At 35.5% G+C, this 23,382-nt stretch overlaps 4 protein-coding genes across 4 annotated transcripts; 1 reads left to right on the top strand and 3 right to left on the bottom strand.

The window, feature by feature from the left end:
- Positions 1–692: 692 nt before the first annotated feature.
- LOC111634564 (U1 small nuclear ribonucleoprotein C-like) lies at positions 693–12,254 on the bottom strand. Its single transcript, XM_023379366.1, has 5 exons — positions 12,115–12,254; positions 1,530–1,572; positions 1,355–1,463; positions 1,030–1,281; positions 693–958 (listed from the first exon to the last, which is right to left on the bottom strand). Exons 1-5 carry the CDS (start codon positions 12,120–12,122, stop codon positions 816–818), a joined length of 555 nt encoding a protein of 184 aa, XP_023235134.1. The 5' UTR covers positions 12,123–12,254; the 3' UTR covers positions 693–815.
- Positions 12,255–12,332: 78 nt separating this feature from the next.
- On the top strand, positions 12,333–15,787 carry LOC111634563 (phosphopantothenoylcysteine decarboxylase-like). Its single transcript, XM_023379365.1, has 2 exons — positions 12,333–12,420; positions 15,176–15,787. The coding sequence occupies exon 2, from the start codon at positions 15,178–15,180 to the stop codon at positions 15,751–15,753; it is 576 nt and encodes a 191-aa protein (XP_023235133.1). The 5' UTR covers positions 12,333–12,420; positions 15,176–15,177; the 3' UTR covers positions 15,754–15,787.
- Positions 15,788–15,896: 109 nt separating this feature from the next.
- Positions 15,897–17,632, bottom strand: LOC111634565 (rho family-interacting cell polarization regulator 2-like). The gene is made up of 5 exons (XM_023379367.1): positions 17,544–17,632; positions 17,418–17,461; positions 17,271–17,354; positions 17,113–17,206; positions 15,897–16,731 (listed from the first exon to the last, which is right to left on the bottom strand). Exons 3-5 carry the CDS (start codon positions 17,352–17,354, stop codon positions 16,619–16,621), a joined length of 291 nt encoding a protein of 96 aa, XP_023235135.1. The 5' UTR covers positions 17,418–17,461; positions 17,544–17,632; the 3' UTR covers positions 15,897–16,618.
- A 3,315-nt stretch (positions 17,633–20,947) lies between these two features.
- On the bottom strand, positions 20,948–22,130 carry LOC111634575. Its single transcript, XM_023379377.1, has 4 exons — positions 21,555–22,130; positions 21,310–21,378; positions 21,142–21,231; positions 20,948–21,082 (listed from the first exon to the last, which is right to left on the bottom strand). The coding sequence occupies exons 1-4, from the start codon at positions 22,128–22,130 to the stop codon at positions 20,948–20,950; spliced, it is 870 nt and encodes a 289-aa protein (XP_023235145.1).
- Positions 22,131–23,382: the final 1,252 nt, after the last annotated feature.

Here is a 23,382-nt window from a genome sequence, read left to right as displayed (position 1 = left end):
TCTTTATACAATACTGTAGCAATTTTTTCGCCACATTATAGGAATCTCCACTTTAGGGGGGTCTACTGTACATTAATGTGTCATGATTTATTGTAATGTTTTTTAAACAGCATTGAAGAGGGGCTAAGACAATACATTAGCCCGAAATGCACATGTAAAATTTAAAACATGCCACAATAAAATTATGTATGATTAAACCTGGATAATATTTGCCATGAGAAAAATCAACCTGATTAAAAACAATAAGAAAATGCTAACTAATCCATAAAGAAGCAAAAGCAATTTGCACATTATGAGTTCAGCCAGACCCACAATGGGGCACGGCAGTCAAGTGGTGAGGGCTGTGAAAATTTATCACTGGCAAGCATATAAGTTGTACGGGACACTGCAAACCTAAAATGCCAGCGACATCCTTCAAATCTTTTGAAATAACTAATTTCACTCTTTGTTTTTAACAATAAGCGAGCAAAAAATGCACAATAACCATGTCACTTAATTCAAATCTTCATTACTTATTTCTGGATGATGGTGTTTGCATAATGAAATGTAAAGCCATGAGCTGGATAAATAAGTCAAAGACAAGTGAATTGATAGCCACGATTGAGGCCCAGCAATGCAACCCTTTGTCTATGCTGGTCTGTGTGTATTAATGGAAATTATGGAGAGAGAAGTAGAAATGAAAAAGATCTAGATTAGTCTTTAAATTTATTTTCAAATCGTCATGTAAAAGACAAATGTTATAAATGGAAAGTTTAAGATGCCGATGATGAGCAGTTTTATGTACTGTACAAACACGTTGATTCATCCGAGGTCTATTACTTTTTACTAGTCGGAGGTTGGGGTGCCGGCTGCTGCGGTGGCGGTTGGGGTTGAGAGGTGTTGGATGCGATCATCGGGGGTCTGACCGGTCCAGGCATGGGACCCATCGGCATCATGGGCCCCATGGGAGGACGCATACCTAAGAAATCAATTAACAAGTTTTAATCTCATCCGTAGAATAGTGACAATTCAATGGGTGTAAAAGAGTACCTGGCATCATCATGTTTGGTGGCATGGGCCCGGGCGGACCCATCATCTGCATCGGTCCCGGCATGGGACCGGGCATGGGTCCCATTCCGGGAGGAGGTCCGACCATGGGCATCCTGGGTGCGGGCTGCCTGGGATTACCCACTTGCAGACTAGCAGGAGGTGGTATCATGGCGCCACCGGGTGGGACACCTGGAGGTTTCGGCGGCTGTCCAAACTGGCCGGATTGTATCTTTCCGGCCTTAAAGGCAGCAGCTAAAATGTTTTTAAAGTGTATTATAAATAAATTTTCCACAAAAAGAAATAAAGCAAAGTACAAAAATCTTACTTGTCGCATCAATCAAGTTTTGGGCCTGTTCTTCCATCCACTTTTGATAGTAAAATTTCACATTTTCTTTGTGTTTCCGTCCATTACAATGGGTTTTCCTGACAGAAGGCTTTAAAATAAATAAAATGACAGTAAATTTTTTAGAATGCTTGTAGATTCTTAAGAAATGACTTACCGAATCGTGTGTCAGATAAGTGTCACAGTAGTCACAGTAGTATCTGAAATAAAACAGTTTGATGATTGATATAGAGTTATCTTTCATCATACAAGTGGAAAAGACATCTTAATCCAAACAAACAGTTGAGATATTCTTAGTAATATTTTGAATAAAATTCATTCATTTCCATGCTATTTTATCATTATAAGCATAAAATTAAGTCATAAAACAGAAATAGCTGTATGGGGAAATCCCCCACAAACTATTGACCTAGAAGTTTTGCCAGCATCTCACTGATAATGAGAAAGGCTTAAATTTAAAATCTGACCTTTCTAGACCCAGTTGTTTTTTCTCTACAAAGTTCTGCAGTGCCAGAAGAAAAAGAACAAAATACAGCTGTTTTGATGACTCTTGCACTTTTCGACTGCTTATATTTCAGCAATCGCTTTATAGAAAATCTTGAAACTTTGCAAGCTACCTAAGAAAACAATTACCTTTCGAATGAGATATTCGGAATTACTTCAGACATTTGTGGGGCAAGAAATCGACCTCTGAAAATCAGAAATCTGATTCTTGTATATTTACAGTTAGGTCAGTGACTTTTTACTTGGCAGGGAGTCACTGCCATGACTCTCGACACAATCTTCTAAAGATAAAATTGGCCAAAATATTTTTATAAACTGCAAATTACCAATAATGCTAGTGTGATAATTTTATTTCTTCCGTGGCTCATCGGTGGCAAAGCAAATAAAATCAGTTATCATCATTGACATTGGAAGGCATTGCCAAGGATGCGTTATGTGAATTAAAATTGTGAGAGAGAGCTGTGCCATGCAATAAGCAGGGAGACTAATATTTTCAGCTTTAATTACAAAGACCAGACTCTTGTATCCATAGTGCCAACATAGACTGTGATATTATCATCTGTATTTAAATGATGTATTGTATTGTTTGCTGCAGAACCATTGTTATCCTATACATTGCAGTGAATGAACAATTCATGCAGCCAGTAGTGTTCGTCATGTTTATTTTTGATGAGAACCACCCAACATAAATGTGTACATTGGATATTTAATAGTAATCATTGTTATACAAGTGGCATCTGACAGAGCAACCTATCCCAGCTATGGAAAACCTTTTACTAAAGACGGATCAAAATTGAATTTGAAATTTATTAACTCCAACTGTGGGTCAAATACAGTGGGTGATCGGTTAACGAACACTTTCATGAAAGATTTTTATGATTGGACAATGAACACGTTCGGATAACGAACACTTCACTGAACAAACACAAGAAGCAGTGAGGTAAAATAATGAATACTGACTGGTCTACCCTCATCTTCGGGCAACAATTCGAAACTTTTCGGAGCGTGGGAGACGTCGACATCGATGTTCTACCCAGTATATACTGATCGGATAGTATTCCCCCAAACTTTGAAACTCTCCCTTGTAATTCCAGCTTTTTATATTTCTGACAAAAACAATTCTTTTATGTTTTGTTCTGAAAATGAGGATTTATGCCGATATTTGCTATTAAAGATCTTTTGAGAAAGTGGGAGGATGTCAAAATAACAGTCTTAACCAGGCAGACAACGGCATCCAAACTAGGTTGAGGTTAATAGACCTAGGGATCTCTACAATTACAATGCTATTAATTATTTCTGAAAAATCATGAAGAAGACAGAAAACCAATCGACATTGGACAGATTTATAACCCCCAGAAACGGAAAAAACATGACTAATAAAAATGCAAGACCATGTATATATGTATTTTTATTATTACATATGAATAAACATAGTAAGAAAGTATAATTTTTTTATTTTTAGAGGATCTCCAGAACGAATTAATCAAATTCCCATAGAAACCTATGGTAAATCGATAATCGGTTAATGAACAATTCAGATAGTGAACAAAGTCTTGTAACGGATTATGTTCGTTAACCGATCACCCACTGTATTTTAATTAAAATTTTTGTATCTAAGATTCACAATTTAAGACTTTTGAGACAACTTTAGGACCCCTGCTTTCACACTGTGTGTGCAAAGTTTCGAAATCTGTCAAATAATTTATAAAAACCCAATACTTTCTAAACATTCAATTTGGATACAGTAAAACTATCAAATTGGTCACAGGTTTACCATCATCGACGTACACGAGTGGACACTTAATACTCCATGCCATTATTTCATGCACGATATCCAACAACCTACAAGCCAGACTATTTTTGCCCATTAAGGCAAGTCAAACTCACAATGACTAGACAACACTAGATCCAAACTGCATGCAGTAAATTGCAGGCACGCCTACTGAATTTGAACCGGAACCCACAAGGAGAAAAGCTAATGCTTTTCTGAGAGACCTGCCAAAAGGGAATAAATAATTAAGTGCACTTAACCAATATAAATATGATTATATTTATCACCAGAAAAATATATTCCTAGCAAAATGTGCAAAGTAAATTATTTTTGCACAAAGCTTGCTGAAAGAAAGCAGAGGGTACAATTAATTTCCTTGTTGCCGTCATGCTAGTGAATGCACTATTAATTCAGGGGTGCACAACCTGCGGCCCGCGGGCCACATACGGCCCCCTATCAATGTTTATGCGGCCCGCGGACGGTACAGGCCAAATCACTTTTTTCGAAGTTTCTAAGTGTAGAACTTTTTCCCTTTCACAATGTCATTAGCACCCAACTGTTTTATGACTTTCCCTGAGGTGAGAAATGGGGGATTGTTCTATAAATAAGTCTATTTCTATCTAACACTTTCTGGTTTAGATATCGAATATTTTAAAATGATGTTAGAACGTCATTTCCGATGTTATCGGGAAGTTTCTATTTTGGCGGAAAATCTTCAATTTTATGCTTCGGAAAACTTGCCTATTCGTCTAAATAGTGTCAAATAACAAAAATAAGTGAAAATAGCGCTGAAAAACCATGAAAATAACGATTTTTTAGCATTTGTTTACATTCTAGATTCTGATTGGTATAGTCGAATTTGAATCAATCTTTTCTGAAAAGACGCTTATTCGTCAACCTAATGTCATTCAAACTAGAAAAAACTAACCAGAGTTCAAAAAGGAATGTACAAAAAGCTATAAAACCAATAATTTACAACAATATCTCTCCATAGACAAAGAATAGAAAAAAAATTTTTCACATCAAATTTATTATTATTAAGTTGGACCAAGAAAATTAATACTGTAGTTGGAATAGAGTCATTACGACTAAAAGGAAGCCATTTGCATTAAAATATTTTGGATTTAATAATTATTACAAACCGCGTCAAGCCATAAACTTGTCAACAAAGAGGGTTGTAAAATGATTCCGTGTAGCTAGAAAGCTGCGGTTTTTTTTGTTTGAAAGAAAACAGATATATTTAGGTTATTTAAGTAGTAAATTAATTGGAACTTTTTATTTACTTTTATTTTTACATTCTTTTTTTCGTAAATTTAAAATTAAATTATTATTTTTAATTTTTATTTTATTTGAAATTTAACAGTCGTAAACTGTGATATATTTAGGACAGAAAAAAAAAAAAAATTGATTCTAGCGCCAATTTGAAACGAGATATCGCAATTTTAATAATTATATTTAAAATATTCAGATTTTCCACTGCACTGTGTTAATCACTTTTGATTCATTTCTGAACACGGGGGTAAAACTGACGGGCCATAAATATAATTTAGGTAAGAATGGTAACCACATTTATGATGGATTAGTGTCCTGCACCTGGCATGTTGACGATCTGACTCACAAATTCTGAGAAATGGTGGAGACGCCCGGACAGGGGTCGAACGAATTAAGACCTGCCTGGCCACGTGTGCGTAATAGTCTTCTGTCCCTGCCTCTTTAGTCTTTGGTCAGAGTGGATACAGAACAAAGCACGTGGTAGTCTAGCTTGCCTTATCTCAAACATGATTTGTTGCGGGCCTCAGAATTTTCGGCACAATGAGACATTGTTTTGCAGAGTGAACAGTATGGCGCCGGGCATTAAACGCAAGGTCAATCGCGAGAATCATCAGTTTCAAGAAGTGGAAGTGTGGACTAACAAGTACTGTTTTGTGCAACAGAACAACAGCATTATTTGCCTTTTGTGCAATGGAACAATAGCAGTGCCAAAAGAATTCAACCTGAAGCGACATCATGAAAGCCAACACAAGGATTTCCTTCTGCAAGGTACGGAACGCAAACGGAAAATCGAATCGTTATGACGATCACTAATCAGCCAACAAAATGTGTTCAAGAAACAATCTGGAGAATTGGATGCGGCTGTTGAAGCCAGCCTAGAAATATCTGCTTTAATAGCCAAGAATGGGAAACCTTTCACAGATGGCTATATGATAAGAAAGTGTCTTATCATTGCAAGTGAGATGTGTCCTGAGAAGACAGTGTTTTCAAACAATCAGTCTTAACCACATGACGATACAACAAAGAATCTCGCAAATTGCATCAAACATCGCATTAATCACTTGGAGGTCCGGCCCCCAGTCAGTAAACTTAATCCTAATTTGGCCCTTCTTCAGAAAAGGTTGTGCATCCCTGATTAATTGAAGGTATACAGCTGATTGTTATAGTCTCGCAGAGCCATATTATCAATCAAAAATCATTACTTCCATTAAATGGTTGATGTTACCTCCAAAAACTGGAGTACCATAAGTAGTCCAGTCACCGATACTTACAGAACTACTTATGAGGGAAATAGAAGCTATAATTTTCTCAGCTCCACTCATCATCCATTACCTGCTATTGTATCTCAGATATATTGGGATGACACATATACAAAAGTATCAATGTTTGTTCCGTGCTCATCTGATATATCGTCTCTGATTAACTACTCTATAAGAAAGAAATCACCAGCAAATGCTGGCATTTTCAATTTAGCCATACTTAGAGGAGATCATCATCTTCATTTTGAGATATTCCATAATTGATAGAAACCCTATAATTATAACAGCCATCAAAAATATGGTTATTTCTTCTTTAATGCATTATCTTTATGTTACTTCTCCCTGACAAAATCTGGACGGGTTGCTACTGTCTTTGCTGGCTACGTCCATGCTCAATTTAAATTTCTTCACCACTAGGTTTACAAGCTTTGTTTCTATTTTGACTATGCATGATGATGATAAAAAAAATGATATTGTCGGTGATTCCATCTCATACCTAGGCAAACCTTCACTGGTATTAACAAAACTATTCAAGTCCTATAACCTATCTATCCTGACTCAATCTCAGCAGATTACTCTAAGGGTCAATGCACCCCTTGTCTAACAAAATAGAAATCTGATGTTATTTTTCCTTTTTTTGATGATATGAAACCGTGCTTTGCTATTTGTTTATGCTTCTGACACAATATAGTGCTATAAATTAAGACACTTGGCGGATTTTTTCATCTTTATTTAGTTGAAATTTAGTTCAACTAAATAAAGATGAAAAAATCCGCCAAGTGTCTTGTCACTGCCATGACTCTCGACACAATCTTCTAAAGATAAAATTGGCCAAAATATTTTTATAAACTGCAAATTACCAATAATGCTAGTGTGATAATTTTATTTCTTCCGTGGCTCATCGGTGGCAAAGCAAATAAAATCAGTTATCATCATTGACATTGGAAGGCATTGCCAAGGATGCGTTATGTGAATTAAAATTGTGAGAGAGAGCTGTGCCATGCAATAAGCAGGGAGACTAATATTTTCAGCTTTAATTACAAAGACCAGACTCTTGTATCCATAGTGCCAACATAGACTGTGATATTATCATCTGTATTTAAATGATGTATTGTATTGTTTGCTGCAGAACCATTGTTATCCTATACATTGCAGTGAATGAACAATTCATGCAGCCAGTAGTGTTCGTCATGTTTATTTTTGATGAGAACCACCCAACATAAATGTGTACATTGGATATTTAATAGTAATCATTGTTATACAAGTGGCATCTGACAGAGCAACCTATCCCAGCTATGGAAAACCTTTTACTAAAGACGGATCAAAATTGAATTTGAAATTTATTAACTCCAACTGTGGGTCAAATACAGTGGGTGATCGGTTAACGAACACTTTCATGAAAGATTTTTATGATTGGACAATGAACACGTTCGGATAACGAACACTTCACTGAACAAACACAAGAAGCAGTGAGGTAAAATAATGAATACTGACTGGTCTACCCTCATCTTCGGGCAACAATTCGAAACTTTTCGGAGCGTGGGAGACGTCGACATCGATGTTCTACCCAGTATATACTGATCGGATAGTATTCCCCCAAACTTTGAAACTCTCCCTTGTAATTCCAGCTTTTTATATTTCTGACAAAAACAATTCTTTTATGTTTTGAGGATTTATGCCGATATTTGCTATTAAAGATCTTTTGAGAAAGTGGGAGGATGTCAAAATAACAGTCTTAACCAGGCAGACAACGGCATCCAAACTAGGTTGAGGTTAATAGACCTAGGGATCTCTACAATTACAATGCTATTAATTATTTCTGAAAAATCATGAAGAAGACAGAAAACCAATCGACATTGGACAGATTTATAACCCCCAGAAACGGAAAAAACATGACTAATAAAAATGCAAGACCATGTATATATGTATTTTTATTATTACATATGAATAAACATAGTAAGAAAGTATAATTTTTTTATTTTTAGAGGATCTCCAGAACGAATTAATCAAATTCCCATAGAAACCTATGGTAAATCGATAATCGGTTAATGAACAATTCAGATAGTGAACAAAGTCTTGTAACGGATTATGTTCGTTAACCGATCACCCACTGTATTTTAATTAAAATTTTTGTATCTAAGATTCACAATTTAAGACTTTTGAGACAACTTTAGGACCCCTGCTTTCACACTGTGTGTGCAAAGTTTCGAAATCTGTCAAATAATTTATAAAAACCCAATACTTTCTAAACATTCAATTTGGATACAGTAAAACTATCAAATTGGTCACAGGTTTACCATCATCGACGTACACGAGTGGACACTTAATACTCCATGCCATTATTTCATGCACGATATCCAACAACCTACAAGCCAGACTATTTTTGCCCATTAAGGCAAGTCAAACTCACAATGACTAGACAACACTAGATCCAAACTGCATGCAGTAAATTGCAGGCACGCCTACTGAATTTGAACCGGAACCCACAAGGAGAAAAGCTAATGCTTTTCTGAGAGACCTGCCAAAAGGGAATAAATAATTAAGTGCACTTAACCAATATAAATATGATTATATTTATCACCAGAAAAATATATTCCTAGCAAAATGTGCAAAGTAAATTATTTTTGCACAAAGCTTGCTGAAAGAAAGCAGAGGGTACAATTAATTTCCTTGTTGCCGTCATGCTAGTGAATGCACTATTAATTCAGGGGTGCACAACCTGCGGCCCGCGGGCCACATACGGCCCCCTATCAATGTTTATGCGGCCCGCGGACGGTACAGGCCAAATCACTTTTTTCGAAGTTTCTAAGTGCATGTTTGGTGGCATGGGCCCGGGCGGACCCATCATCTGCATCGCTCCCGGCATGGGACCGGGCATGGATCCCATTCCGGGAGGAGGTCCGACCATGGGCATCCTGGGTGCGGGCTGCCTGGGATTACCCACTTGCAGACTAGCAGGAGGTGGTATCATGGCGCCNTTATTTGATTCCCGTTACAACATTACAGTTTTTTGTTATTGTTGATTTATGTAACAGTTCAATCGTTATTATTAATTAGCACATTGATCACAATAATAATAGTTTGAATCTAGTGAATACAATTAATATAAAATTTTTAACCAGTTTTCGTTTATTGAGATGCTAGAATTTTTATTTATACTATTATTTTTTCCACACGTATCAACTAAATAAAGATGAGAAAATCCGCCAAGTGTCTTAAGTTATTTTTCCTATTGAAATTGTCAATTATTAACACCATAAGACTGGGTAATAGCTCAAACCTAAACAATTCCAGAATATTGGAAGGTCCTTTACAACATACTGCATTAAATCTCAGTGTGCACCTCAAAAAACAGTGTACCTGTTAAAAATGTTCACCACAGCCACTACTTGTTTGAATTTAAATTCAAATTCTCTATGTTAATTTGAATGTAGTTCTATTCAAACTTGGGTGCTTAACTGTCCAGGAAAACCATTCTAATTTTGAAGATATATGCCCAAAACAATGGATCCAAGTCTTGTTGAAATTGGTTGCACATTTGTGTAATGTTAAAATGTTATTTTAAATATTGTGCTTTAGCACCAAAAGACAGTTTTTCTTTCAGTTTACCTTTCTGATGTAAACACAATCGGTTTCTTCAATTTAAAATCTTAAAGTTAGATCATTCTGTTGATTCTTCCAAAAATCAAACAGACAGACATACAATGTGTTCAAAAAGTTACCATGTAGCAAAAAATCTGTAATGACATTAACATTATACAGGTATACCTCGAGTTAAATTGTTCTTGAATATACATCGTCTCTCAAAAAAAAAATATATATATATATATATATATATGGAAATATATATAAGTCAATTTATTCAACTTTATGTCTGTCTGCCACAAATATTGAAGTCATAATATCACTAGAAAAGTGTTAAAAGCACATAAAATCATATTAAAATACATACTTCACAGTAAATGTTAATATGTTAATATAATCATCATCAAATCCTAGAGAACGAAAGGTGAAAACATCTGTGACTGAATGTTGTCTTACTTAGCGGTCCTTAAGAGCTCAATATTGGCCTTTTCCACGGTAGTTCCAATATCTAGTGTTTGGCGTCGTTGTCAGCACCACTCGGTATTTGTAAATTTAACATAAATTAGTTTTTATACTATTGCAAAATAATTTTAATAACTGTATTTGTTATTTAATCCTACAGAATAATTTTATTTTATAATGTCTTAGAGCAAACTACATTTACAAATAGTGCACTGTAAACATCATCAAATTGTTAACGTGTATAGTACATTTAAAAGTATGTACGTACGTACATATATTCGTAAATTTAGATTACTTTTTTTCTGTACTATATTAAAAACTAAAATTTATTTGTTTGTAACATTAAACCGGATTCTTATTAACCATACATTATTAAAAATGCATTTATAAATAAAAAACAGAACTGGGAATGGTTATTTATGGTTTAGCCTAGTAACAAGTAAATTCAACTTATGTCGTTTTTCAACTTAAGTCACCTCTCCTGGAACCAATTACCGACGTAAAGCGGCGTATACCTGTATATGGTATTGCATTTGAGACCCATAAGTTTACATCCATGTTTCCACTTTCTCTGGGGTGCAGTGACGAAACAAATGTACAAGAATATTGGAGGACCCAAAAGTGAGTAATTACACAACACGTGAAACAGATCACTCCCAGCACTCTCCAGAATAATACAGAACATTTGGCATAATGCAGTGACAATACGAAAACCAATTCCAATGTTTGCAAGAGGAGACACTGCAATATCATACATAAAACTTATTTAATCCATGATAACTTTTCTGACAGCCCGTGTAAACCACATTGCCCAATATGGCGGCCTTAATATGTCCAGACAAACAAACCAATCTGCGAGAATTAAAGATAACGAAGGAAAAAATTCAATAATACAATATTGTTAAAAGCCCGGATATATCAATTTTCTACCCAGAAAACGTCAGCTAATGCTTTCTCAACCTTACTCCCAACTTTAGTTGCCTCTGGAAATTGGTACCTTCGAGTACGACGATAAGAAACAACCCAAGTTTAGTCAGTCATCGCCCATTCATACCATTAGAATCAAGCTTCAGAATCACTCATTTGGATTTGTTTGCATGCTTCACCTGTATTTCTGTCCAGATGCTATGCAACACAGGCAATACCATCAAACTTTGGCACGGCAAACTATTTTCAGTTGTTGGGGACAGTTTTCCCGTGCTTTCCAACATGGGAAATATTAGTCGGGATGCAAAAACATTGTAAACTTAAGTCTCTCTCCTCACAATTGAAATATATATAAATGCAAACTATGTCTTGCCATTTCCTAGTTATATTTAGTTAATCACATTGTGCGACACCTCCTAACAAAGCTACCGTTTCCTTCTCCACCCTCTTACCATCAGTCTTGCCTGCTAGACTGCATCACCGCCATCCGTAAACGTGCTTGAAATCGGAATACTAAGCACAACCGAGTTGGCGTCAGAATGTTCCTAGTTTACACACACATTCGGCAACAGTCCCATTGTATGTAAAATCAAACCAAGTGCGTGTAATCAAATAGAATAGCCAGAAATAGTCAAACTGGGTTTGGCTATTTCTGGCTGTTCCATTTGACATGTATTTTAAGGCTTTATCGTGCAAATTTTGTGTATTTTGTAAAGTAATAAGCAAATTTACTTCAGTTTTTGTAAAGTTGTGTAATTTATTAACAAAATTTAAATATAAAATGTGTTTTTGTTAAGTGAATTTGATAACACCTAAAAGTCACTTCTACCCAACTCCTTTATGAATTTGAATCAATATTCTACGATTATATCATGTTTCAGCGTATAATTTTCAACTTAAATCTCATTTATGTGCATAAATTAATGGTTTTAATCAATTTAAATCGTAAAATTGATACTTACTTCGGCATTTTCTTTTGTAGTTAACCAAATTCAAAACAGCCGACGATTCTCTCGACAAACTTTCCATGCGCCACCTAACGGCGTAAGTTAAGAATTTTTTTTTACACCTTTAATGAATTTTATTTTCCTACAACTTATTTAAAAAAATTATCGTGTGACTTTTTAACGCATTAAATATAGATAATTATTTACTTTCGTTTGTATTAAATTATAGTTCGGAAACTATAAAAGTATATGTATAAACATCAGTTGCCACCTGGTGTTGGAACCGGAAGACATATGTGGCGTGATTCGTTTCGTCTGGAGGTAAATAAGTAAATTTCGCTATATTTTAATTACTATTATTTCATTTTGTCATTAAGTTGGAATTTATAGGATAAAACGAATATTTTTTACTTACGTATCGCTTCAAACGATACAAAATTTTTATTTTTTATTTCGGTTTTGACGTAATTTTAACGGATTCGGCTTATTTGGCTACTTATTAGCCAAAACGGCGTGAAATTTAACTCTGCGTGGCATTTTCTAGTAAAATCGTGTCCAATTACGCCAGCGATCTCACTGAAAATTATTAATATTTCTTGCGTTATTTCGTTCTTTTTAAAGCTGATTATTATTATTATTATAACTCGCTGTTTTGCTATTGTTAATCCGTTTTATTTTGTCGTACGGCATTCGAATGCCCGTTACGTTCCGATTACTCCCACCAGGGGTCCAAACTACTAAAGGTCTTACGTCACAGGAGGAAATTTCAGGGTACAAAAGCCAGCGAGACAATTTACATTTAGCATTTTTCCTTCCTTAAATGAGCGTGCGCGCGGCTACAAACAAGAAAGAATGGGTGATGCGGTTGTTGAGAGAACTTGAAACCAAAACAGTTAAATGACGTCATAATATCACGTTTCGGCTATTCGTGGTAGATTTTTTTCTACGTATGGCTACAAAGGAATCAATATGGCGACTGCCGCAATGCATCACTCGTGTCCAGACCTTGGTTTCTTGATGCCAATTACGAAAATAATATTTAGTGAAACGGGTCAGAATTGTCGCTATAAAATATCGGAGGCAGCCGATCGAGAAAGTTCGATATTGCTCGAAAATGCATTTATTTATATTGTAAACGACAACAGAACGCGTTCATTCGCCATTACTAATAAATCTGGAAAATTTAGTCTATTTTTCCGATAATCAGTTTAGAATAGCTTTTTTATACGTCACAATTTTCATTTCGGGTACAGTAATACGCGTGTAATTTCATCTGGCAGCCATCTTGACATCTGTCTTGGACGCTCGCTGCACTAGCGCTACAGCGGCTAAGTTAAAGCGGAAATAGTGCTAACAAAAATATTAATTTAAATTTTTCTTTTGGCAATTTTCACCACCAGAGTGCGTCCTGTACTTAACGTTACTAATCTGCCAATCGGCAGTCGCTACAGCTTGCATTCGGCGCCCCAACGTCAGATATCGGAACTAGAAATGACGTAGTGCGCGGTGTGTGTAAATGCGTCACGGATCGGAAACACTTATTTCACGCGTCGCGGCCAATTTCTGGCCAGAGCGTAAATTTTGTTGACAGGTATCGGGCTTAAGTGATTATTATTAAAAAATATTTCCTTACACTGCTCGTAAAACGTCACGCGACAGCTTAATTGTAATATCTGACACCCGTGGTGCTGTGTGTCATTACGTCACGACTTTTGCACAATCTAATCTAATGGGAGGACGATTGTGATTTTGGAGTGTAAAAATTAGAGACCAAAGGGAAAAGTTATTAGGCCCAAATACGGAATGGCTGCCATGATTACGGATGGGGAAAACAATACCTTATGGATAATACTTCCCGTAAAGCAACACATACCCAGGAAGATTTGGAAATTTTGGTCACACCAGCTTGTAATTTGAAATTACGACTGTGTTTGATGGCGGAAGCAATGTGGTCCGGCTTCCGCCAGACCTTCTTACGGCCTTGTCACTACTGCCATAGGTCATTACTGTGTTAACGAGCATATGAAACTAATTGATTGTGTGAACCGTTTTGACGTCGAGTCAAAGTGCCCAAGCTAATGTCTTGTTTCTTAATTTTGGAATCTGGCCACTTTAATTTAGTACAGAAAAGAAACTGTATACAGTTAGATAAAACAATAAAATAACAGACTATTGTTCGTCAAATGATCCTGTCAAGGGCAAAACCAGATTTCTTTACCTTTTGCCCCAAGTACCGAGAGGGCCTTTCCTTCGAGTCCGTAACAGAGTGTCCTGTGACCATTTGTAAGAGACAGTCGGTCTTTCAAAATATTCTTGGTAACGACCTGGATTCGATCACGGGTCCCACAGAGTGGTAGGATGATGCCTTGTCCATCCGAAATGACTTTATAAATCTCTCCATAGAGGAAAACTTCTGTCATCTTTCTCTTATATGGAGTTTGAGCTCAGTTGAACACAAACAAACCAACCAAACAGTTGTACCTGTTATTGAATGAGATGATACCTGCTCTTTTTCAAACAAATTCTTCATTAAAATCATTAGTTGGCAACACCGTGGCCCATGTTGTGCATGCATAAGGTCTGGCAACAATAATTCTTCACACCGGTGGAACTAGTTTTAAGATTAAAATGTTTTTATGGAAGTGAAATCCATGCATGCATGATATATTTTTAATGTCGACTGACGTTGACAGATTCCATCATGGCAAGCAGTAATAGCATACGCATACTTGCTATTACAATGTCACTTTACGACAGAAAACTGATTGCGTTGACGAGCCATCAAGCATCGTGGCAGTAAGTGGCAAGTTGAGCATTTTCAATGTGGTGTTTAATGAATTTATGTAATATATTATTGATGTCAAACAAACTGCTAGATTAATTATTGGGCTGTGATGAGGCATATTAAAAATTAAGTTTAACATTAGATGGTGCCCTAACCAGCCATGTACAGCCAAATTGCTTTATATCAAACTGCCAAATTAATAATGTTGCAGCCCAATAAATAATCCAGCAGTTTGTTTGCCATTAGTAATTGAATTGGGTTGATGTATATGTTATTATTTCTTCTTTCTAGGTATGGAACGAAGCATACACATTCTATTAGGAGTCACCGGAAGCGTTGCAGCAATTAAAGTCAAACAATTAGTTCAACTATTGCAGGAACCAAAGTCGGAAGATGTCTACGTCAAAGTTAAAGTGGTCGCAACAGAAAATGCTTTACACTTCTTTTCGTTGGAGGAACTGAAAGAGATCGCTCCGGTTTTCAGAGACGAAGACGAATGGAAGACCTGGAAGAAAATTCCGGATCCAGTCCTTCACATCGAACTAAGGAAGTGGGCAGACATCATGGTTGTGGCGCCACTGGATGCGAACTCTTTGGCCAAACTAGCCGGCGGCATCTGCGACAACCTTCTGACCTGCATCGTAAGGGCCTGGGATTCCAAGAAACCTCTGTTTTTCTGTCCGGCAATGAACACGCACATGTGGGACCACCCCGTTACACGAGAACACGTGGAAAAGCTGAAGAGTTTCGGCTACGAGGAGATTCCGTGTATCTCCAAGAAGCTGGCCTGCGGAGACGTGGGATTCGGCGGAATGGCCGAAGTTCCGACGATTGCGGAAGTGGTTCGAGAGCGAATGAATATGAAATAACGAAATGGCACCAAACACGTCTGAACACGTAGGAATACATAAATTTAATGAAGCAAATATTGCACATGATAAAAACTCTTTATAAATGTGCAAATTAAGTGAAATTTTACAGGAATATAAAAAGATGTATATTATTTTTTTTTAAATATCCTTTCATAAACTGAAACAATGTTAATTTCATTTCGGTGTCTTTAAATGTTTTACTATGTTACAAACAACGTTATCGCTGCTAAACAAATAAATACTAGCTCTTGGCAAGAGAAAAATATTTAGCATCTGCAACGTTGGCAAATATTGATATGATAAAGACGTAGGGTACCTTTGGTTTTGCGATTTCTTTCGAGATGAGGCCTCTGCAAACATCTAGTAATTTAACATGTAATATTGCACATAGTTTAAGGAACGGCGATTATTATTATAGGGGGGAAAAAAATCAAAATATATCTCGTAAACGCTTCTCACATGCAGTGGTTACAACAACACATTAACAATTATTACATAATAATTATATGTACACTATACAAAAAATTATGCTGCCTGATAGACACAAAATATAATTGGCAATCTTGTGTATATATATTTTTTTCTTTTAAGTGATTCATAATTCGTTAATTCATATAAAGTTAGGCAAAATATCTTCTTTAGAATAAATCACTAACGTGAATACAAGCTTCTGTTGCCGACTCGGTAACGAAAAATATATGTTAACAGAAGGAGGCGATACATCCCGCTCTCGTCGTCAATAATAGATCCGTCGTCCGTCGGACAAAAGTATTTTAAATAATACACTTGGGCTTTGCTGTCGTCCTTCAACAAATTCTGTACAAACTGATTTTTTAACGTCTCCTCGAAATATATAAAAGAATTACGGAGATGTTAGATCGTTGGAGCTTTTCGAAGCGCCCTTTTTCACATTGAGGCCCTGAAAGCCGTGCGTGAACAGCTGCGATTCTTCGTAGGCCTTTCGTCCTTCTTCTCCTGTAAGTGTTTAATTGGTTAGTACTCATTTTTCGGCACGCAAACTTACATGCCAGATATTGGCAAGACACTGAATAAATACTGGGTGATCAGCCAGAAAGTTTCCTTGTAAGCAATAGACTTGTAATGACACAAATTGGTCAGGCTCACCACACCACCCGATGCATGTCCTGCCTGAATGTTTATTGTGAACAGACTGCAGGAGGATGTTTTAAACTCTGAATAAATAAATTGGTGGCAAGAAACAAACCAGTTGGGCGCTCCCAAGTTTCCAAGTCTACCGCTCACAAATAACCACTTTGTGTGATCACCAAACGCTTCTGCAGTGCACGTAATCATAAGTTATTGCACTATGAGAGGTCAACATTTCAAAATGCTTACCAAATGATAACAGGGCATCTCTCGCCTGCTGTCGAACTCTAAAATTCTCGTCTGCATAGGTTAGGTACACCAGCTGCTCCATGTATTCGGTAGCCTACGAGACATATTTGTTATTAATTAATAAATCATTAAAGTAAAAAATTTTAAAGGAGTCTTACCTCCAAAACGGAGAGTGCTGCACAGGAAGACTGACGTATTGCATCGTGTTCTCTTTCTAATCCTTCTAAGAACACTGTTAACATCTGACAAAGAAAATATGTTAGAAAAAAATATAATGAAATATGAGCAAGAAGGACAAAAATTACCTCTTCTCTTAGAGATCTTCTGGAAGCATCTTTTAAATATGATTCTACACAATTTTAATTAATTTACAACATTAAAATGGATTGTCTGCAAATTCTAGAATAAAAATTATTTGTAATTAAACTCACCTGCAAGTCTGGTTATCACTGAATTGTGACCGATCAGCAATTGAGAAATTGAAAATAACACTTCGCTGACAGGTACGCACTTACGGAGTGCAGAGTAAATATATAAAAATATTTATAACAATGTCTGAAATGTTATTAATTTAATACACCTAAGTACTCGATGAAGACAAAATCCTCTCCCTCTCCCCCCGTGGGGGGAATTCCGAAAAAAATTTTTTTAGTGTGCATTGCCATGGTATACCCTACTATAACGCAGATAAAAACAAAATATCGCATCTAAAATAGTACAGTAGAAGCAGTTATTCCGGTTAAGCCTTAATGCTCTCCCTCTCACTTCGCGGGGGAATTTCGAAAAATCCCTTCTTAGTGAGCGTTTCCATGACGTACACTAACTGTCTACCAAATTTCACCTCTTTAGGTTAAGCGGTCTGCTCTGGGCGATAATGAATCAGTGAGTGAATAAGTGAGTCATTCAGTCAGTCAGTCAGGACAAGCAATTTTATATATTTAGATATAGATATAGATATATATAAGATAAGTTTAATTAAGTCGGGGGGTCGGAAATCGCGATAAAAATTTGAATTTTTGATAAATATTTAAAAATATATGGCTAACTACTACTCACCCTACTATAAACCCATCGCCTCCCGAGACTTCTATGAGAATGTCCCGGGAAATTTGACTCCAGCTGTTCTCAAGGTCATCCAGCTGTGTAAACAATGACTCATAGGTGTCAAATTTCACAGAAACGCGAGAGAAAGGAAAATAAAATTTCAAGCTTTTTCTTCAAAATTAACGCATTTCTTTCGTTTTTTCAGTTTTAAGTATTTTTTATGTTTAATTACATTAATATCAAAATTTTCTCGGGGATTAAGGAGTTAAGTATCATGCAATTTTGTGTAAATATGTGACAGCGCTTGAAATTCATGGATGTTGACACTCGCAGTGAATGACACAACTTTCATTGCAAAGAACAGATCGTTAGTCTTTTAGTTAATCGCTTCAGATTTTCAAGTGCATGAAAAAGGTTTGTACGTTGTAGATTATATGAGTGCAATGTCCATCGTGCAGACTATTCAAAATGTTTTGTTGCGATTTATCGTAGGTATTAAACGATGTCGAGGAAGTACTAAAACGGAGCTTAATACTTTTCGTTTCAGAGTAACATTTGAAATGCAAAAATCTCATTGGTTTTAGTAATACAAGTATCAAACTATGGGCAGTACTTTTAGAATCGTATAGTACAGTCGACCCCTCTATAACACTGTTGATTTTTCTGTTTTATATTAATTCCATGTTGTACGAGTCTCTTAGATTTTACAAATACATGTGCCGGGCTGTGTACGGCTCACGTATTTGTAAAATCTAAGTGACTCGTACAACATGGAATTCATATAAAACAGAAAAATCAACAGTGTTATGGGGGTCGACTGTAACTAAATCGTGATGCAAATTTGCATATTGCTAAACAGCGCAGTATAACAATACGACATGGGGCATAAGCGCGACATCAGTGACAGAACTAATAATACTATCATAGCCTTGCACAAAGACGAAAGAACATAAAAAAAAATTGCGAATTTTGTCTTTAAACTGCTCGCCGCGAACAGTCTCTAGACTACTGAAACAACAAAGCCCTGTTCAAGTTTTAAATAACACACGCCAGAAAAGTGGACGTACACGAGCTAGATTGCTCGCAATCGTGCACCTCGCACGATTGCGAGGGATGAGAGAAACTTGAGAAGGATTGTAGTGTAAAACTGCTTTAAATACGTTAAACACTTGCATGCGCAATGTAGAACAACTAGTGTGAATTTAGTAGCCGAACCACATGCCGAAGGTTGCACGAGTTGCACTTCAACTGCCGTGTTCTCAAGACGAAGCCGTCTCTAACGAAAAAGCAACGAAAAGCGCGTGTCAAATGGTGAAGAGAAGGCTCGTATGAGGAGAAGACGACTGGAACAACGTTCTCTTCAATGATGAATTCCTGTTTTGTCTCTCCTGTAGTGATCAAGGCTCACGTATATGGAAAACAACCAAAGAGANTTTGTTATTGCGTATTGGTTCGATTATAGAACGATTGTAAACGTTTCAGAAAATTGATCAAATTGAAAATAGTTCGTTTGATTTTCGGCAATTCTCTTCAGCGGTAGGTGTTATATAACAATTACTATGGTTATTGAAATATTGGATGTAAATGGGGTTTGCTTGCAAAACCTCCGCTGACGAAGTCGCGGGTAACAGCTAGTAGTGATATATATATAGAGGTTTTCCGGTGACATTACTAAAACCTGTTATTTCAGGTATTAAAAGCGGAAAAAACCTCACAAATTGCATTACGCACTGTTTGCTGAGTACTTAAAATACCTAATGCCTAATAAATAGATTTGAAAGAAACTATGAAAGTTAAATTAATTCTGGATTTGTAAATCCGAGCACCAGGTTGCCCAATTTTATTTTTTTAAGACTAATTGCTTCGTGACTTATCTCAAACAATCTACATTTTACAAGTTACTAATATTTCAGTAAATTTTTCCTTACAATTTCGTAATTATACGTTTCAAGAAGTAAAGCTATTGGGTTATTCATTTCATTTCTCTTCATTAAATGTGAAATTTATTAAATTAGAAGTAGAATTACATAATCTCTGCTTCATCATCACACCAACTCCTGTTATTTTTACCACTGAAAAGAATACGGAATATAATGCACTCACAATCTATCAGAGAGAAATTAGTGTTAAAGGTACTTCAAGAAAACAAGTATTTATACATTACTTACCCGATTCAAGAAATATTTTCTTACATAGAAAAAGTCTGCGATTGAAATTTCCATTAACTTTCCCTAATGTGGCCAACCCTCTCGGTTTGTAATGTATAATTTTTTATCATGATTAAATTACATATAAAAATAGTGTGCTATACAATTACCTGTCTTTAAAATTATGAATTGCATATCATTATTAATTAAAACTAGTTCAGTGCAGTTCTATTTTAAGCTTACATTAAAAATCAAGCCTAATTTAAATGCAGACAGAATATGGAGATGCGTAACAGAGAATTATTAGAAACACAGTAGTGCTGTATCTAACAATTCACAGGAGTAATGTGCAGCAAATATTAACCTTCACATAAAATAATATGAATTTTGTGGCAAATGCTAGTGAGCAAGTGATATATCACGTTTTGACGAGAGATCTACACATGATCGGGTATAACATTTTAAAAATGTAACTTTGTTTTGTTAGACTCTCACAATGTCCCTCGACAAAGGTTCGATGAATGTGATGAATTCGCTTTAAAAATATTCTTTCAGAATTTTCTACACTTGAAGTAGACAATCTTTCAATTGTTGGCAACTTAACCACTATTTGTACCAACTATCAGTTATTCAGAAGGACGTGGTTATTCAAAATTAAATTTACTGTTGTCGAATGTAACATTATTGGATGTAGTAACTGTATTACATGATTTGTGTTTGTTCATTACTCCAGTTACTTGCACCACCGAAGAGAAAATGGAATACAACGCACTCACCATCTGTGAAAGTAAACAACACGTTTACTGTGTAGTGACAAAATTTACATATATTGACTTACCCGAATCAGAAAATTTTTACGAATGTAAAAAAAGTCTCCAACAGAAACTCCCATTTTGGCTTTTCCGTATCTTTTCATGAAACATGTTATCTGAAAATAGTGAAAGAATAATTATACAATTGAGAAATATAATGGAATAAGTACATTTAACTGTTACTTGTACTATACCTTATACTTAAATTCAACTGACAAAAAATTCGAAGAGAATCTTTGAATCGAAACGAAATTATCGTAGATCTGAAAAACGAATAGATTTGTCATTAATCAAGTAATTAATAATTAATATAATTTGACTTTTTTATGTAATTGGTCTATTACAAAAAACTGTTTTAGCAGAAACTAATATATAAAATATATATTATATTACTACAAAATTAATAAAAATTAAGATAATAGTAAAACATCGTACTTACCAGAGATGTCAAGTAAGAAAGACCCAAAGAAACCGAAAGACTTCCTGTTAAGAATACCATCGAAATTGCGGAAAATACTACTCGAATCTGAAAGCTGACATCGAAAAACAGCGAAGCGAAACACAGAAAACACGTTTCGTATGTAAAGTGGGCGTATATCAAAGCGAATAGATATACCCATTGCTTGTTGTTCATTTCAAACATCTCCCAAATCTCTGTGTGCTTCTCGCAGATTTCTTGTAATACATGCTTCAGTGATGAGGAAGTTGTCGTTATTTGTTCTAATTCTTCAGATAACTTTATAAGTCTCTTCGCTGCGATCGTTGATATTATAGAAAGTAGAAGAAGGACCGAACATATCTGTCCTACGAATTGTAGATAAAGAAACGAAAAGTATATGGAACAAATCGTTGCTTCGAATGTACTTCCATTATATTTTCTGATGGTTGGAAACATAAGCATCGTTGGCATATTAGAAACTAATAAAAGTAAGACGAATACGCCTACTAGATAGCATAATACGGGTAATTCCAGTTGATCTTGCAATTCTTCTTCACCTTCGTAGGCGCTTTTCATGAAATGGAAAGAATTTTTTTTTCTCTTCAAGATCGAAAATTGAAGAGCGACGTAAATATTAATAATAAGAATTACGACGTGCATTTCTGTCCCGTATTTACCGTAGATGTGGGTAGTTCGGTAACAAATAAAATTTTCATTGAAAATTACAACAAACAGAAAAAGTGACGAAAACCATAAAAATAATTCAGTTACTTTTACGTAAAAGCCGTAAAAAGTGCTTTTGCGATTTTGTGGCTTTCGACAATTTTCTTCCTCGAAACAGATGCATTTTTCGAACGGTTCGAGTGCAAACACTTTCGTAACATGAAATATTGATTGAATATTATAAATTGGGCAACGATCCGATCGTGTGTAAGCGCAATCTGTGTATTTTCTTTTGCCGAAAAGTTCAATTTTTCGAAAACTGCTGATCAATTTTGAAATGCTGTTTCCCATTTTTTACTTTATGCTCACAAAATATTTTATGAACGTAAATAAAACAATTAAAGTAATATTATTAATTACTTTAAATTTACACTGATTTGGGTCTTTTGTATATTGACATAAACAGAATTTATATCTCAATCTACAAGAATATCGCTAGCTGCATGTTCTCTGGTGTCTTTCTTGTTTTTTTTTTTTTTTAATATTTACGTAAATGTTCAATATCGGTGGTATTTCTTCTTTACTTTACAATTACAATAAGATCGCATGTAAAATTTCGAAAAGTACATTTTTTGGAACATTTGAACAGTTTAGGAACTTTTTTGAAATCAGACTGTAATTGTTTTCCGGAAAATTAGACGAAAACAACCTGTAAAAATAATTACACATAAAACGTATAGAATTAAACCACGAATTTACAATAATATTATTGTTTAAGACTTTCATTTTCAATACAAAATATTCTGAATACACCATGTTTTAATAAAATTGTTCAGTAGTAAAGTTTTGCTATTTTGATTCGTTTATTAACTTTATTATTTTATATTGTACTAGCTGCAAGGACCCGCTTCGCTGGGTTTTTATTTGTTCGTACATTTGTATGTAATGTACTTTTTGTTTTCCAATTTAATTTCACGTGCAGTCAAACGAACTATTTTCAACGTTTCTGGAACGTTTACAATCGTTCTATAATCGAACCAATATTCGATTTTTATGTTCGAATTAAATTCGAACAAATTCGAACATAACATTCGAAATAGAAAACCACTTTCAACCACTTTCAGCCCCATATCTCCCGCACCCTTATAGCTATCGAGACGCAACC

Source organism: Centruroides sculpturatus, unplaced genomic scaffold, assembly GCF_000671375.1.
Source record: "Centruroides sculpturatus isolate CEXI.00-Female unplaced genomic scaffold, Cexi_2.0 scaffold706, whole genome shotgun sequence".
Lineage (NCBI taxonomy): Eukaryota > Metazoa > Arthropoda > Arachnida > Scorpiones > Buthidae > Centruroides > Centruroides sculpturatus.
The sequence above is the reverse complement of the archived record's forward strand: the minus strand, read 5'-3'. Positions and strand labels throughout refer to the sequence as shown.

Coding starts and splice junctions, on each gene's coding strand:
- LOC111634564 (XM_023379366.1), bottom strand. Junction 1,282..1,354: donor AAACTTGATTGATGCGACAA/GTAAGATTTTTG, acceptor AAAACATTTTAG/CTGCTGCCTTTAAGGCCGGA. Junction 959..1,029: donor ACCAAACATGATGATGCCAG/GTACTCTTTTAC, acceptor TTGATTTCTTAG/GTATGCGTCCTCCCATGGGG.
- LOC111634575 (XM_023379377.1), bottom strand. CDS start 22,130: ATGAAAAGCGCCTACGAAGGTGAAGAAGAATTGCAAGATCAACTGGAA. Junction 21,379..21,554: donor TTTCTTACTTGACATCTCTG/GTAAGTACGATG, acceptor TTCGTTTTTCAG/ATCTACGATAATTTCGTTTC. Junction 21,232..21,309: donor CAGTTGAATTTAAGTATAAG/GTATAGTACAAG, acceptor CACTATTTTCAG/ATAACATGTTTCATGAAAAG.
- LOC111634565 (XM_023379367.1), bottom strand. CDS start 17,354: ATGTTAACAGTGTTCTTAGAAGGATTAGAAAGAGAACACGATGCAATA. Junction 17,207..17,270: donor CAGCACTCTCCGTTTTGGAG/GTAAGACTCCTT, acceptor TATGTCTCGTAG/GCTACCGAATACATGGAGCA. Junction 16,732..17,112: donor AGATGCCCTGTTATCATTTG/GTAAGCATTTTG, acceptor AAACACTTACAG/GAGAAGAAGGACGAAAGGCC.
- LOC111634563 (XM_023379365.1), top strand. CDS start 15,178: ATGGAACGAAGCATACACATTCTATTAGGAGTCACCGGAAGCGTTGCA.